Source organism: Diospyros lotus, chromosome 1, assembly GCF_014633365.1.
Source record: "Diospyros lotus cultivar Yz01 chromosome 1, ASM1463336v1, whole genome shotgun sequence".
NCBI lineage: Eukaryota > Viridiplantae > Streptophyta > Magnoliopsida > Ericales > Ebenaceae > Diospyros > Diospyros lotus.
In genome coordinates this window covers 23,555,226-23,573,031 of record NC_068338.1, presented here as the reverse complement: position 1 = coordinate 23,573,031, position 17,806 = coordinate 23,555,226, and the positions used below count along the sequence as shown (strand labels likewise).

The following is a 17,806-nucleotide window of genomic DNA, read 5'->3' as shown; positions in this document are numbered from 1 at the left end:
CTATTTTATGTATGTATGTTTATGCTTCCTGTTTTGGCTATCATGAGTCCATGGTTGAACGATTCGGTGTATACCCTAAGGTTTGTGTTGTGAGTTCGCAACAGATCTATATTGCCCAACCTTTTTACTCAGCTTCTATCCATTAATTCCTAGTTGCTATGAGGGAGGAGAAGTCTAATCCCCAAGGTAAACTGTTTGTGATTGGGGAGACAGCATTTATTGGGTTTTTATTGTATCAACTTCCAACATTTATGTAATTATTGAATTGTAAATACAAGTAGTGCCTTGTTAAAAGTTATCCCATGCCATATCTCATAATCCACCAATTACACATTTGCGAGAAGTGTAACAAAGGAGTCCACCTATAAGACTTTCTACAGACTTCCTAAGAATCATAGAAGAGCCATTCAGAAGTTGACTTAAATGATATTATTTTTTAAGAAACCCCTTGGAGATAATGTATCATGCTTAGAATGAACTTGAGTCTTAATTTGCTTCTTACTTGTTCCTTTCACAGGTTCATAATATATTGGTGTTATGCTGCAGTATTGTCCAGGGACTCTTTTACAGGTTATTGTTATTGGTATGCGAAATTCAGAATTATACCAGCCTAGCATACTCCCAATAGCCATAGAGTAACCTTACAAGTTAGGGTAAATTAAACTGGTCATGTTTCAATTAAATGAAGTTGACCCAAAGAATCAGGATGCATGTTTATGAATGCTTTAACCCAGCAAACATAAGGAACTTTAACGAGGTACACGAATATTATTTGCAACACCCAAAAATTTCAAATTAAACAAAAGATAATGGTAGAGAATCCTAGTATGCTAATTAAAGCTCCAAATTAGTTAGAAATTAGGATAACTTTGATTTCTAGATTTCCAGCTGAATTGATAATCATGAGAAATCATTGGAGAAGCTAGGTGTCAGATCTTAAAGGATCTGACAAGAATTCTCTAGAATTCCCTAAAGAATGAAAGAGAATGAAACAACAGAGAGAGAGTGGAGAAGAAAATGAGAGAGAGAGAGAGAGAAATGAGAGGGAAATAAGAGAATGATTCAATTCAATATCTGGATGCCTCCTTACATGTGCTTGGGTCCTTTATATAGGATCTCGCAATTACATTCCCGTCAATCATCTTATTTACATAGTTACCCTCTTCTAGAGTTAACTAGTTGCTTCCCTCAACTACAGCACGTATATGCTCCCCCTTTTACACGGTATTTCTACTTCTACACCTTAGGACCATGACAAATCCCCCCCGGCTTGAGATAATTCTTGCCCTCAAGAATGCTAAGCAGGCTGGTTGCTTGAGGGAATTGCCTTAGCAAGTCAGGCAAATATTCTCAGGTGCTGCTATCAAGGGATAGGTTCGACCATTTCACTAACACCTGAATGATAAGGGCCCCGTGCTTGTACAGTACTCAACTGTCTAGGATAGAATTGGGAACCGCCGTGACATATGTATTGACAGAGAGTTGTGGTAAACTGGAGGATGTTTGTTGTGTTCCCACTGATCTCTTGAGCAGAGAGACGTGGAAAACTAGATGAATTCTAGATCCTTCAGGGAGCTGTAGTCAGTATGCTACCTTTCCCACCTTAGCTTCAATCACATAAGGCCCGTAATACCTAGGGCTTAGTTTGTTTACCTAACCCTTAGCAATAGCCTTAAGGTGGGTTGGTCTGAGTTTGAGGTATACTCTCTCTCCCACATTGAACTCCCTTTTGCTCCTCTTCTTATCAGTGTACTGCTTCATACGATTTTGAGCCAATGTCAGCTCTTCTTTGAGCTGTTGCAAAACTCTTTGTCTCTTCTTCAAGTATGCCTCTACAGTGGCCACCATGGTGTGCTCCCCCACTGCTAGAAGTAGTGGAGGTTGATATCCAAATAATGCTTCGAAAGGGGTTCTTTCGATAGATGCATGGTGGCTGGTATTGTACCACCATTGTGCCAGGGAAATCCACTTATGCCACCCTTTAGGATGCAAGAAACACAAACACCTCAAATAGCCTTCCACACATTGATTAACCCTTCCCATCTGGCCATCCGTTTGAGGATGGTAAGCTGTAGACATTTTAAGCTTCACTCTTAGGGATTTCATTAGCTCTGCCGGAACAAACTTGTAAAGATCTTATCCCTATTTGAGATTATCGACTCGAGAATCCCATGCAGTTTCATCACCTGATCCAAGAATGCTCTAGCTACTTCTTGGGCTGAGTAGGGATGGGTTAGGCCAATGAAATGTGCATACTTAGTGAACCGGTCCACCACCACTAAGATCAGTCCCTCCCTTCTGACTTAGGAAGACCTTTAATGAAATCCATACTTATGCTCTCCCAAGTTTGTGCAGGTATGGGTAAGGGCTGTAATAAACCTGGTTGGGCCACAGTTTCATATTTGCATTTGCTACACACGTCACACGCCATCACATACTTGGTCACATATCGTTTGAGGTGGGGTAAATAAAAAATTTGCTTCAACTTATGATATGTGTTCTGAATTCCCAAGTGCACTCCCACTAGAGACTCATGAAGGGAACTCAATATCTTCTTTCTCAATTCCTTGCTTTCCCTAATTATGACTCTGCCTTTGTACCTCTATATCCCTTAATGCAATGTATACCCCGATTTTCCCTCGAGACTTAGAATCAACTACTCCAATAACTCTTTCAATTTGTCGTCTCTTTCATAGCTCACCTCAACTTCCTGGCAATGAACTACTCCAATAACCCTTCATTAAATGAGGACAGGTTAGCCGGCAATGAAGGCTGGGAGAAAGAACACGTTTTAGGAACCTTGCTTTGATACCATGAAAACTAAGGGAGATGAGAAAAATATTTCTCTATTTTCTATAATCTTAAATTGATACATAGATTCCCCTTTGGTTTTATAGAGAAAGAGAACAACATAAAAGAAAGGATAAAAAAAAGAAAAAAGAAAATACATAACATACACACTATAAATAAAATATTTCTATAGTTTCATACGTAACTTCAGTAGTCTAGCAAGTCCCACAACTAATTGCTTAAAGGGCCATTTGTGTGGACTAAAGCAGCAAAAAAGAGCTTTCAATTGATTAAAGAGAAGCTGACCAATGCTCCAGTCTTAACCTTACCAAGTTTTGAGAAACTTTTTAAAGTGCACACAAACGCTTCTATTATGGGCATAAGTCTATTGTGGGCATAGGTGTTGTTCTTTCACAGGAAGGTAGTCTAGTAGCATTCTATAGTGAGAAACTAAGTGAAGCTAGGAGAAACTGGTCTACCTATGAGCTTGAATTCTATGCTATTGTGCAAGCACTCAAGTACTGGAAGCATTATTTGGTACAATGAGAGTTTATGTTGTATTCTGATCATCAAGCTCTTAAGTTCATCAACAACCAACAAAGCCATAATCGGATGCATTCAAGGTGGGTTACTTTTCTTCAACAATTTACATTCACCTTGAAGCACAAGTCCGAGGAGCAGAATAAAGTAGCAAATGCACTCAGCCGAAGAGTAGCTCGTGTTCGTACCTTGCATACAGAAGTTGTAGGATTTGATACTTTCAAAGATTTGTATGCCAATGATCCTAATTTTGGTGAACGATGGAATCAATGCTAAAATGGCCAACCTAGTAAGTTTCTTATGCATGATGGATCAGTATTCTAAAAGGCGCTAAACGCTAGTCAGGCGACAAGCTGCCGCCTAGCGCCTAGGCAGGGCCTAGGCGTTGCCTAGAAAATTTAATATTTTTTAATTTTTAAATTTTTTTCTTAGTATATATTCTTTCTTTCCCCCACCCCCTCAAATTTCAGCGCATTCACACGCCCCCCCCCCCCCAAAAAAAAAAAAAATTCACAGTGCTCTCTCTCTCTCTCTCTCTCTCTCTCTCTCAAACCTGCCTCCTTCGAGCACATCACTGCCCCCGCCATTGCCAATCAAACCGTCTACCTCCTCCGAGCACATTGTTGCCCCCCGCCATTGCCAATCGGACCGTCTACCTCCATTGATCACATCGTTGCCCCCTACCAATGCCAATTGGACCGTCGTTGTGTTACCACAGGTAAGTCCGAAGGCTGTTCCAGTCCCTATCCAGAGGTGGCGGCGGTGACAGCGACAATGGAGTCGGGCAACCCAAGCCAATGCGGTGGCGACGGCTGCGACGATCATCACTGATGGAGTCAGGTGAGAGGTCTCGAGCCCAAACCATGTCTGAGCGGCCAAGGCAACACCTCGCCGCCTTGGCCGCATCAACCGCCTAGGAGCCGCCCGAACCCGATTAATTGGGTCGGCGCCTAAGGGGCCGATTTGGAGGAACTCACAGCTGGCCAAGGGCCGCCTAGCGCCTCTCTACCGCCTAGGCCGCCTTTCAGAACACTGTGATGGATATCTATTCCTTGGGGCATGCCTCTACATACCGTGTTGTTCCTTGAGGGAAAAGATAATTAGAGAACTGAACAGTGGTGGACTAGCTGGACACTTTGGACGAGATAAGACCATTGCGCTAGTCGAAGCTCGTTATTATTGGCCACAGCTAAAAAAAGAAGTCGAGAGAATTGTACAACAATGCCATGTTTGTCAAGTATCGAAGGGACAACAGCAAAACACTGGGTTGTATACATCTTTACCAGTACCAGATGGCCCATGGGAAGACATCAATAAATTTTGTGTTGAGGTTACCCCGTACGCAAAGACAACTAGATTTGGTATTTATAGTAGTTAATTGATTAAGCAAAATGGCTCATTTCATTCCATGTCGCAAGACTGCTGATGCCACCAATGTAGCCAACCTCTTCTTTAGAGAAGTTGTTCGTTTGCATGGAATACCAAAGTCCATTACCTCAGATCGGGACACGAAGTTTCTCAATCACTTTTGGAAGACTTTATGGCACGATTCGATATCGATCTGCAATACAGCACTACATGTCTTCCACGGACTGATAGACAAACTGAAGTGGTGAATCGATCCTTGGACAATGTAATCAAAAGCTTTTGCAGTGATCGTCCCAAACAATGGGATTTCTTCTTATCACAAGTAGAGTCTACATACAACAACATGCAGGGTCGTACTACAGGCAAATCCCCATTGGAGGTCATTTATGGTCAGGCTCCATGCCATACGCTAGACCTGGTTCCCCTACCTAAAATTTCAGGATACTCAATTGCAACTAAACACTTAACAGATCACATTCATATAGTGCAAAAGAGAGTACACGAGCAAATTGAGATTTCTAATGCACTTATAAGGAACATGTTGATGCTCACTGACGGGAGAAGATTTTTAAAGTAGGTGATGATGTGATGGTCTATTTGCGCAAGGGACGATAACCGACTGGAAGTCATGGTAAGTTGACACCAAAGAAAATCAGCCCGTACAAAATTCTTCAGAAGATCAACGATAATGCTTATGTAATTGACATCCCCAATTCTATGGGCATATCAAAGACTTTTAATGTGGCTAACATCTACACTTTCTACCCAGAGGAGTCAAAGGGGCAATTTAACTCGGGGATGAGTTCTTTCCAAGTGGAGGGGACTGATGTAGGACAGTAGCAATCCAGCTCATATTTTCATCCCTCTTAGTCACATTTCCAGCTTTCCTACAAGTTGCTACTATAGCTATATAACCAATTGTATTTCAATTGTGTTTCTAGGTGTGTTTTGTAGAATTTTTTTACATTTACAGCTGCCTAAACATTTGTCTTAAAAGGCTGCCCAGCTGTATCAATTTACAGCAGCCTACCCTTTTGTCAAAGATGGCTGCCCAGCTATAACAACTTTATTTTCTTGTGTTACAGCCCTATGACAGACTGTATTTTTCCTATCTCCAGCAGCCTATATAAGGCTGTATTGTTGTAGTTTCAACTACTTTTTCATCAATTAAGAGCTCAACTCCCTGGTGGCCCAAGGTGAACTGGGTTTTAAGGATATTAGAAGCTGGAATTCAGCTCTTTTGGCCAAGGCTCTCTAGAATATCCAGCAAAAGAAAGACACCCTATGGGTTCTATGGGTAAATCATGAATATCTGAGATCTATTTCGATTTGGGAATGCTCATCCAAGAAGGATGATTCCCCTCTGATCAAGAAAATTTTAGCCATCAGGGGCTCAATCCATCTTTTCGAGGGGAGTGTCCCTGCTGCCAGTCAGAAGCTATCAAGCTGGGATCAAGGAGGTAGCATATGCATTTCAAAGGCTTATGATTTCTTTCAGGTCCAAAGGTTCCAAAAAGATTTGGGCTTCAGATGTTTGGCATTCTTGTATTACTCCTAAGCATGCCTTTATCATTTGGTTGAATGCTAAGTCTAAGTTGCTTACCAAGGATAAGTTGTTGTTCATGGATATCAACAGAAACTGTGCTCTTTGTGGATCCTCGGCTGAGTCTGCTTAGCACATTTTCTTTCAATTCCCTTTGAGCTCATCTTTTTGGGGCCATATCAGAAGTTGGCTGGGAATTACTGGGGCTATGTCTACAGTTTCCAGTGCCCTGAAGTGGATTAAGAAGGAAGCTTGGGGTTCTTCTTGGCATAGTAAAGTTAAGAGAATTGCTTTAGCTTGCACTATATATCAGCTATGGACTGCTAGAAACCAAAGTATTTTTGAAGGACTTAGGCCTCTTGCGAGCAACACTATTAGAAGAATTAAAACACATGTATACAGAGTTATGTTTTCTCTATATCCTAATGTTTTAATTCAATTGGAATCTCGTGCTTTGGGGCAATAGTTTGGTCCCCTCTCTTTTGTATAGCCTAAGTATGCACAGTGTATATTGTACATTTTTTTGATCAATTCATACTTTATTTACCGATCAAAAAAAAAAAAAGATTATTACTTGTGTGTTATTAAAATCCAGTATTTTTCAAAGAGTTAGAGATTGTATCAACTTCAACTCTGGTTTGTTTTCCTAACTGGTTTGAATTGTTTCAACTCTAAGCCAATTTTTTTCTATCTGTTTCACAGCATCAGTTTTCTACTTTAGTTAGGATTTGACTTCTGTTTTTCTCTTCCTGATTCAGCTAGGAATTCCTTTTCCTCATGAATTAAGGTTTAGGTTAGCCTATAAATATTTTTGTTCTAAGTATTAGAAAGTAGCTTTAGAATAATATCATATTTCTTCTCTTAAATTCGATTTCGTCTCCAGTTTCAACATGAAACTGGTTTAAATCGCTTCCTCCGTTGCGTTAGAAAACCCTAAAAAAATAAATAATAAAACTTGCCACGAACAAAAGCTAACTTTAAACAGATTATAGTCTCCATCACTAAAGTTTTCATAAGTAAGATGAAGAAGAAGAAGAAGACAGAAAGAAGAAAAAAATGAAGAAGAAGAAGAAGACAGACAGGAAGAGAAAAAGAAAAACGGGGGGACCAAACCAACAGGTAAAATATGATTTATTTTCATTTGAAACCTACTACAAATACTAAAGCAAATACACTGCTGTCCACTATGCCAGATTGGATATAATGGTATGAGAATGAGAGAGAGAGAGAGAGCTTTCTGAAAGTCCATACCTGAAGTCTTGATGACAGATGAACCTCCGGAGAACCCACAGCTGTGCCTAGTTTTACAATTTCATAGTCCTGGGTTCCCACAACACATGGTCGCTGAAAAGATTGCACAGCTGACAGATGAGACAAAGGGACAGGCTCTGTTAAGGATAACTTCCCTTCCATTTGATGAGAAACCCAGAGGAAAAATTTGAAGAAAAAACTTTTAGTTAATGATCTCCTAAACTCCACCATGCCGCCAGGCGCATCATCCTTAAGTAAAATGTCTTTTTCCAATACTTCCAAAGCACCATTTAAAAGTTCATTGTTCCAAGTCTTGGAAAGAATAAAATTCTTTGTTCTTACAGCAGAAAGAGAAAGAGGAGCAACACCACCATACACAATTGATGCATCTGAAACCACCCATTCTTTATACTTTTCTTCAAGACAAACACGGATTCCAGCATTTACTATAGCTATATCATCATCCCTTCGATGAGCCTGCTTAAATTCTTTCACAAATTCGAATGGCCTTGTCCAGGGTAAAAGAACTGAGAGTAAAATTTCATTAGATGCCAGATTGACTTTACGATAACCAAGGAAGAAATTTTCTGCAACAGTTGTTCTCATGTTTCCTTTGCAATCAATAATTTGAAATTTTGCTCCTGTAGCCATCCACAGAGGGTTCAAGTCTGAAATTGGACTGGCTGTACAGATGTTCCCACCAACGGATGCAACATTTTTTATCTGTGTACCAGCAAACCATTTGATCTGCTCAATGAAGGCCTTGCAGGAAGAAGTCTTATGTGCAGGTTGTTCTTTGGCTACCTCTCTAAAGACTTTAAGAAGTTCAGATAATCTTACTGCAGCACCTATCTCCAAACCATCATCCTTCACACTCAATTTATTTAGTTCAGGCACATGAGCCACACAGATCAAGACTTGATATTGAAGTCCTTTTAACCTCATTTCAATTCCTATCTCAGTATTACCTACTACCAACTTTGCATCAGGGTACTTTGCTTTTAAATCTAAAACCTGTTGAAGTCGCAAAGGTCGATACCACTTGAGCCCATCAGATCCACTCAAATTTAGATATGTCAATTTCCTCAACAGCAGCTCAGGAGGAAAAATGAACTCTTTATCTGTGTATGTTCTTCCATCAATCTCGCTGTATGAGATAGACTCATACCTGTAATTGCATACTCTTTTTTGTTCAACAGCATTTTCTTTGCGAACAGGTTCCACGCCACATGAGCATGGTTTACCAGTTGAAGGGCAAACAAACTCACCGCTTCGATTGCTATTTAGAGATGCATCAGTGTATGGTATATCATCTGTTTTAGCAAAGACTCGAAATGCATCAGCAATTGATCTGTAACCAGTGCATCGGCACAAGTTTCCTGCAAGGCTTTCTTCAATCTGCTCTAAGGTAGGTGGTTTTTGACTGGACCTTAGCAGTGCATACATTGACATAATAAAACCAGGAGTACAAAATCCACACTGTGAGCCATGAGATTGTGCTAAAGTTTCCTGCATAATATTCGGAAAATGCATATACAGTTGAAAACATTATAATCTGACAACTTCCTCAGCAAAACATGTAATGTTATATAAAACATAATTGATGAGTGACATATGTCTTCTGACAAATTTCAAGAAGAAGAATCTGATAACATTAATCTGATAAGTTTTTAACAGCAGTATTGTAACTATACCATATAGGGATATATTGAGGTTTTCTTACCGTTGCTTATTCATATGCATACATACATATATATATATATATATATATGTTGGAATTATGTAATAAGGTAATATGTACCCTGACTAAGAAGCATAGATATGGACACCAATTTCAATTCAAATACTCCAGTACAGCAATACCCAGAAAGTTAGACACAACATGGCAGGATACATCAATAGATAAATATATTGCTTACATGTGTGCATGAAAAGAAAACAAAGCTATTTCTTTAATTTTACATTATAATACTTTTTAGAAAACTTGATTCAAAAACAAGTTGGGATTTTGTGCTAGAAAGTTCTTGAAATTAGAAAGTCCAGAAGAAGGATTAACAGATAAACATACATTCATCTTTTATTTTTTACTCTAGTGTTAACTTTTTTTAACTTATAATGTGTAAAATTTGTTTAAGGGCCTGTTTGGCTAAGCGGTTTGACCATTTATAAGCTGGTTATGTAGCTTATAAGCTACCCAACGTTTTTTCTTAGTTACAAAAGGCTACACACAGACCCATGGAATGGATTACCAAGAAACTTTTACACCAATGGTAAAGAAGAACACAGTAAGGATCTATTATCTATAGCAGTTCATTTTGGATGGGAAATCCAGCAATATGATGCAAAGAATGCCTTTCTCCATGGAGATTTAGAAGAAGTGTACAAGGAACCACCACCAGGTTTAGACGATAAGTATGACCCTAATAAAGTGTGCAGACTAAAGAAAGCCTTGTGTGGACTAAAACAGTCTTCACGAGCTTGGTTTGGAAAATTCACTAAGGCTATGATGAAGTTTGGGTATAAGTAGAGTCATGGTGACCATACTCTATTTGTGAAACATTCTGGTAACGGAAAATTACAATCCTACTAGTATATGTAGATGATATTTAGTTATCGGAAGTGATGAGGAAGAAAAACTCAGGCTAAGAACACAATTGGCTCAAGAATTTGAGATGAAAGAGCTAGGGAAACTAAAATACTTCCTCGAGATTGAAGTAGCATATTCCAAACAAGGGATATTTATATCTGAACGAAAGTATATCCTTGATCTACTCACGGAAACAGGTACCCTTGGGTGAAAACCAATGAGTACTCCTATTGATCCAAATCATATAATGAGCCAAGAAAGCAAGGAGGGAATAATTGTTGATAAAGGACGATATCAGAGATTGGTAGGAAGATTGATTTATCTCTCCCACACCAGACTTGACATCACTTATGCAATGGGAGTAGTTTGTCAGTTCATGCATGATGCTAAGGAAAAACATCTACAGGCAATTTAGAGAATTCTCAAGTACTTAAAGCTACTCCAAGAAAAGGATTTTTGTTCAAAAAGGGAAGTGATATGATAGTAGTTGCATACACGAATGCTGATTATGCAAAATCTCTTACAAATAGAAGGGCAACTACAGGTTATTGCACTTTCTTATGAGGAAATTTGGTTACTTGAAGGAGCAAGAAACATAATTTAGTAGCCAGATCGAGTGCAGAAGTAGAATTTCATGCCATGGCTCCTAGTGTTTGTGAACTCCTTTGGATCAAAATAATTCTAAAAGATTTGATGATTTAAGGAAGTGGATCAATGAAATTATACTACGATAACAAATTAGCTATCAATATAGCATACAATCCGGTTCAACATTATTGAATGAAGCATGTGGAAGTGGACATACATTTCATCAAAGAGAAGATTGACAATGGACTTATTAAAATCCCTCGTGTGACATCAGGAAACCAGTTAGCTGATGTTTTAACCAAAGGGTTTCCTTCTTCAAGGTTTCAAGAGATTGCTAGCAAGCTAGGAATGGAAAATATCCACTCACCAGCTTAAGGGGGAGTGTTGAAAGAGGCTAACTAAATTAAAGGAGATATGGAATCCATAGACATGTAATGTATAGATATTTTATCTATATTAGGTAGTTTCCAATTGTACAGATTTCCCCTTGTAACTAGTTTCCTTAGTAGGTTGATTGTTAGTTTCCTTATGTAGAATGATTGCTAGTTTCGTTATGTAGGTGTTAAGATTCACCTTAAATAGGGCTGTAACTTCATTCTGAAAATATAGAAGAATTACGAGAAATTCTTCAAAAACAAATGGGATATATTTGAAGATGTATCAGATGATCCCATGAGTTAAGTGTCCAAAACAACATCTAGATTGACAAAAGCTTAAAAGTGTGTCCATCTTTCTTAAAACCCTATATCTAAGTTCAATCTCTGCCTAATATCTCACTCTCATTTTACCTTCATATAAACCCTAATTATCACAACAATCAACATGGTACCAGAGCAAGTTAATTTTAGTGATGTTCTTGGCCTCAAGAATGCTCTGAAGACATTTATGAATCTAATAAAAAGGACTAAACCCTCTTTGGATCAATTTGTTGTTGTATTTATCAATGACATGCTAATTTATATAAAGACTCATGAAGAGTGCAAGTAACACATAAAGATGTTCCAAAGGGAAACTGTTGGCCACACCAAAAGTTCCATTGAGGAACCACAGCAATTCTCCTTTCGCCTACTCAACTTCATAACATGGCTACTCACATAGCAGGTAGAACTTTATTTTGTTAAAATATAATCTTAAGGGAGCTTTATTTAGGAAAAAATTTAATGGAAGGGGTTTAGTTTTGCCCCAAAAAAAGGCAAAAAAAAAAAAAAAAAGAAACTCCTTTTTCCTTGCATCATAATACATGCAATCTGCTTGCTATATCCCTCTATCTACCATCTTAAGCTTTTACATGAGATGGCGATTAACAATTTAATTCAGTGTCAGAGCAAGCAAAGATCCTAAGTGCACCGCTACCAAATATTTCATTAGTTGCATGTGTTCAAACCAGTTATGCAATGAAGTCTAGCTACACATGAGGAGGTGTGTTCAGAATAGAAATAATAAAATAAAAGATAAATTAACCCTCTATCTACTTGTGGAAGACTTTAGATAAAGATGGTAGTTAACAATTTAACAAAATCTTTTTCAGACTTGACTTAGGGTTGATCAATCTTATCAGTTGCAGCTGAACATGGTAGGATGTGACCAAACTTTTTCTTGCTCCAAATAGACATGCTCCAAAATCTAGTCACCAATTACACACTAACTTTAGGAAACTATTCATTCTCAATTGTATATTTATTCATTAACTATTCGATTGTGGGCATGAATAATCTAAATCAGATTCCTGTTGAGGATTTATTTATCTGTTCAGATTATTCTGCAACACATTATTTAAAGTAATAATATATGATGTAATTCAATGTCACACTCAGCCACTTTATTTATTAATGTATCATGCATATCAGTTATGGTTTCATATTAGTTGAGCTGACCCACAATCCTATTAGGGGCACCAATGGTTGGGGCCCCCACTTTTGGCAGTGACAATGTGCAAAACTTTAAAAGAAAATGTGCAGTTCCAGCTTAAATAAGCAGCAAAAGCAAGTTAGGAAAATGGAAAATGAAAGACGAGACTGAAGATTATGTTGGGGACTGTTCTGGCTACTAAGAACAATAACCATGAAATAGACCTTTGCATTTGTAGTCTAAAGGTGTCATTTAATGTTCAACATAGAAAAAAGGTTGTGTATGTAGTATAGCTTGCATAAGAGTTTGAAAGATTCATAAAACGAAGCTAACAAATATGATCATTCCGAATAGGATGCAGGTATCACACTGATTTCCATCATCGTTGCAGAACAAATTTTCAAAAAGCTCTAAAACTTCACAATTCTCCAACTATGAGCTCTTTCATTCAGAAAAATTACATGGCCCTATACAATTAGAGAACTAGTATAACTAGGACTTCAACTCAGGAATAAAATAAATATGGTGATCCCAGGATAACTCAAGGAGTGTTCCACATAATCACATACCATAAAGGGATGATACATTAATCTAAATTACATAACATGGTGACAGCAGCAAAAAGAGTACATTACACTCTGAACCCCTGAGATTTTGCTAAATTACAGTATGTAACACCACATTTTGGAAATTATTCTGAACTCCCCTGCATCAAGCAGGCGTTAAGGGACCATCATAATTACAAATTTTTGTCCATAAAATATTAAATTCTATACACATATACACCAATCTCTCTATTTATACCACTTCCCCTTTATATCTCATATATCAACTCTCTTTTATATATGAATTCTATAAAAATATATATAAATGTATATTGTCAGGGGAACCTAGAAACCCAACAGCCTGAAATCAATAACAAAGGTTGGGTCACGCAACACACAATGATTTCTGAGATGTGGAAATAGTCTTTCTTTTTCAGATGGTTCTTTTTTGCATATCTGAAAAATCAGAAGGGTATCACATCGAATATTTGAGAAATCACAGGGGTACCCCATGTAAGTACATAAAATATCATGGATGCCCAGTGTAACAAAAATCCCCAAAATTGAAACCCTACTTTCAGAAACGCTAATTGAAACCCTAATTTTGTAATTGCAAGCCCAAATTTCAAAACCTTTTTACAGTTCTCAAAATCCCCTAACTGTAAACACATTTTTAACACAATTTAGGGTTTCAGAAATTAGAGTTTAAAATTTGTGAATTTATGTTCAACGGGATACCCAGCATTTCATACACTTACATAGGGTTTCCCTATGATTTTTCAAATATGCCATGAGGTACCCCCCTTGATTTCTCAAATATGCAAAAAGAACCCACTGGAAAAACTAGGATATATTCCACGTTTCAGAAATCTTTCCTTGGATAGCTTCTTTCATCATCCACAAGGAAAAAAATTATTATGGTTTCAAATTCCTCACATTTTCCTCCTACATTCTTCACACATTAGTGAATCACCTCTAAAATTTTTCAGCCCCTCCCATTTTTTTGTTGGTTCTTCTTCTTCTTCACCATGGATGGATCACGTATGTGGGTTTAGGGATTTTGGAGGGCATGTTGGCTAGTTTATTCAAAAAAATAGGAGAACTCGTCATTTTCCATGGCATCTCACTAATGGCTATCCAATAGCATGGGGCAATCTGATATACTTTTGAACAGTAGGAAAATTTAATGTAATTTCTGAAATGTAAGGGGTATTCCCTGTTTTTATACCAAACCTCAGGGGTACACAGTGTATTTTACCTTAAAAAATGAGAATGACCACTGTCACAAAAACATGTTGGTAATCAAAAAACAGAAATGACAATAGAAAAGAAGCAAACTACTATAAAAAAAAGTTTGATATGTCATAATGAAGTACCTGAACTGGATGTAAGCCATGCCTATGGTTCCCAACTCCTTCAACTGTAATTATATGTGACCCTTCCACAGAATATAAAGGAGCCAAGCATGCATTGATAGCATAATGCCTAAGAAGTATCCAAATTGAGATAATTTAAGTAGTTCAATCTGTGCTTATCCAGCAACAAAAGAAGGAAGGTCACTAAGTTATTTTGACATCATGTCATCTTTATTTAAATTTTTTTAATAAGAATTAAGATATGTTAAGAACAAAGCTATGCACCATAGTATTAAGTAAAGGGGAAAACATACATAGTCATGCAATAACCAATCACTTTGGTCCTCAAAAAGAAATATACAATAGAGATCATACAGTAAAATAGAAGCAAACTTGTATGAGTGCTAAGAAGCTTCAAAATATTTTTCAGATTGACTGAAGCTTGGAAGTCAAAAGATGGTCAGAATTTGAACACCAAAAACTAAAGATACCGTAATGCAAAGCATATGACATGATAGAAAAATGTGATACAGGACATCATGCTTAAGACCTTTTGTAATCATATCTTGATCCAGTTAAACATAATTATGAGAAACACATCCTGATTCATTTTTGGTATTGATTTCTCTTTGTATAGGTTCCTTTCTTGTTTCATTAATTTTCTTTACTCACCAACCATGGGTTGTTATATAGGTCACAGTCTCATGGATTTTAAATTGAGTCCCATGTGTTCAATTTTGATATTTGATAGCTCTACAGAAAACATAAACAAAGTTAAATCCATTTAAATCTAAGCTAATTTTAGCAATAAGAGCTTCAAGTAACCACCTTCAGCATCCCATTCCAAGTAGGAGGGCTCCAGCAGCCGACAGCATTTGCAAACTCCATCACTACAATGAGGGGTTGAGTTTGAAGAAGTGAAGATTATCAATTTAAGCAATGATTCCTTTGGTCCTGTAGCAATGATTCCTTCAGTACATATCGGACACCAGTTTTCCTTCTCCTCATGTTTACTAGTGTATCCAAACCTATTTATATTGGCCTCTTCCCCTGGCCTTTAGCCTTTATGCTAGTTGCAATATAGAATTGCTAGTTTTACCCAGCCAAGATAAATGAAACAAGGGATGTGAAACTAAGGATTTTAGCGCATGGAACAGAATAAAGCCTTGTCGCATGCTATGAGTTATCTATATCCAGAGATTCCAGCAGCCCATGACCATTGAAACCAAGCCTTTACCAGTTGCAAAGTCAGCAATATGTCTTCTGTATTTGATGTATAACCTTAAGCACCATGAATAGTCTCTAGTAGCACCAGTAAGTTGTTTATAACTGTGATCTGTGGGACAGTTTTGAATAAGAGCCATTAAGCTAGCAACAAACATTGCTAGTGCACTTTTCCAGCAGTTATATGGTAACAGTATATTAAGGAATTATCACTCTTCCCAAAATAGCATTCGTTAACTATCCCTATAGGAGATTTGAGGTTTCATTTATTTGAATCAGTATAGTAAGTACCCAGAGGCACTTAATGCAGTTCCCTCTTTATATATACACATGAATAGATATGCATATGCTTGTCAAACAAAGTATAGTAAGTACCCAGAGGCATTTAATGTAGTTATCTCTTTATATATACACATGAATATATATATATATATGCATATGCTTGTCAAACAAGGAGGCAATAGAACTCATTGGCTTTGAGCCTTGGATTTTGTATTGGATTTCAATAATGATTCACTAATGACAAAGTACTACTAAAACACACCAAGATGCCAATTCCAGCCAAAAACAAGAAACAAATCTTTGCAACACATTCTGTCAGACAGCAAATTCAAGTTCTCCAATGTCCAAAAACAAATTATAAACAACAATATCTCCAAGAAAGAATATGATGGTCCATGGAACTAAATGAGAGACCAGACAGAAAGAAAAAATCTTTGCAACACATTCTGTCAGATAGCAAATTCAAATCCTCCAATGTCCAAAAACAAATTATAAACAACAATGTCTTCAAGAAAGAATATGATGGTCCATGGAACTAAATGAGAGACCAGACAGAAAGAAACTTACGCACACTTCTTCAAGTTTTGATCGAAAAAAGAAACCATCACAGTACAGGCCCCGCAACCACCTTCGCCACAACCTAGCTTCGTCCCTGTCAGACCTATATCTTTATCACCAAAGAGGAGAAACATAGTCATATCACACTCCAAAGTAGAAGTCCATAGGCTACATAAACCATCAATAACAAAAGAAACAGAAAACCAAATACAACAATGTATCAAACTTTAATCCCACTATGTGGGGTCAGCTACATGAATTCTCACTCGCCAAACATTTCTATCTATGGCCTCGATAAGGCCCTTATAACATAGACAACCAAATATAGTGAAAAATAATAATAATGAGCCCAGAATTTAACCTCATGTAACAATTGAAGATATCATCCCTAAAGAAGCCTACTGAACTGGATAACAAATCACAAACTTCACGAGTTCCTACAAGCATATGTTGCTTGGTTCTTGTAAAAACTCAGAAGGAAACCACTTCATGCAAATAGATCCTCAATTTAGATCTAATCCATTACACCCCTTGGGCTAAATAAGTAAAGCCTGGGCTTTAACAGAATTAGATCAGCATAACACAGAGTAGGTGAAGGAATAACAATTTTTCAAAGAAAAGGTACAAAATATCAGAAAAAATTATCTTTGCTGAAAAATAAAATACCAAGATCTACTTTTCTGAAAAGACAACAAAAAAATATTCTCACATGTTCCAAGTGAATTGACCTAAAACAACTAGTCCACATCACTGTCATATTAAATATAGAAGGTACAATTCTCATTGATCAATTATTATTAAAGTACCTAAAAAAATTGAGAAAAGCACAAGGATTCAGTATTAAATGACAAAAACTTCAAGTAATTATTTTGATGGTCAAGAATGATTAGTTCTATGATTCCAAATTGATGTGGAGATAGAAGTTTTGATGGTCAGCAACCATTTTTTTAATATTCATTTTAGGCTAGACATCCAATGTCAGAACATGAATGAACCGGTGCCCTTTCTTCAAAACATTTACAGATTATGCCTCAGTGGGTACATAGAGGATATTGCAATATAAAACTGACCAAATTGGGGTGCTTTGAAACTTAATACAAGGCCTAGAGGGAATCTAAGTGGCATGGATGCTTAAAGAAGGTCATATGTCCATTTTTGGATATCTATATACACATAATACTTGTCAACGTAATGTAAAGGACATTTCAACTTTTGGAGTAATGGAATAGCCTTTCGAAATTGTTCATTGATATGTTGAGTTTTAAGTGAAACAGTATGCTAGGGCAAACGATTTAGCAGGCTAGGGCACAATCGAGAGAGAAGAAAG

At 37.3% G+C, this 17,806-nt stretch overlaps 1 protein-coding gene across 7 annotated transcripts in view; it reads right to left on the bottom strand.

The window, feature by feature from the left end:
- LOC127795850 (xanthine dehydrogenase 1-like) overlaps positions 1-17,806 on the bottom strand; it is a 94,154-nt gene that overhangs the window by 62,287 nt on the left and 14,061 nt on the right. For 5 of the 7 annotated variants that reach the window (XM_052327789.1, XM_052327819.1, XM_052327810.1 and 2 more), the window contains 3 exons: positions 16,489-16,588; positions 14,437-14,545; positions 7,493-9,001 (listed from right to left, as the gene is read on the bottom strand). In XM_052327789.1, coding sequence (XP_052183749.1) covers positions 7,493-9,001; positions 14,437-14,545; positions 16,489-16,588 — 1,718 coding nt within the window. Of the gene's footprint in view, positions 1-7,492; positions 9,002-14,436; positions 14,586-16,488; positions 16,589-17,806 lie in introns of those variants that run through there. The other 2 variants (XM_052327826.1, XM_052327835.1) reach the window with 2 other exon arrangements.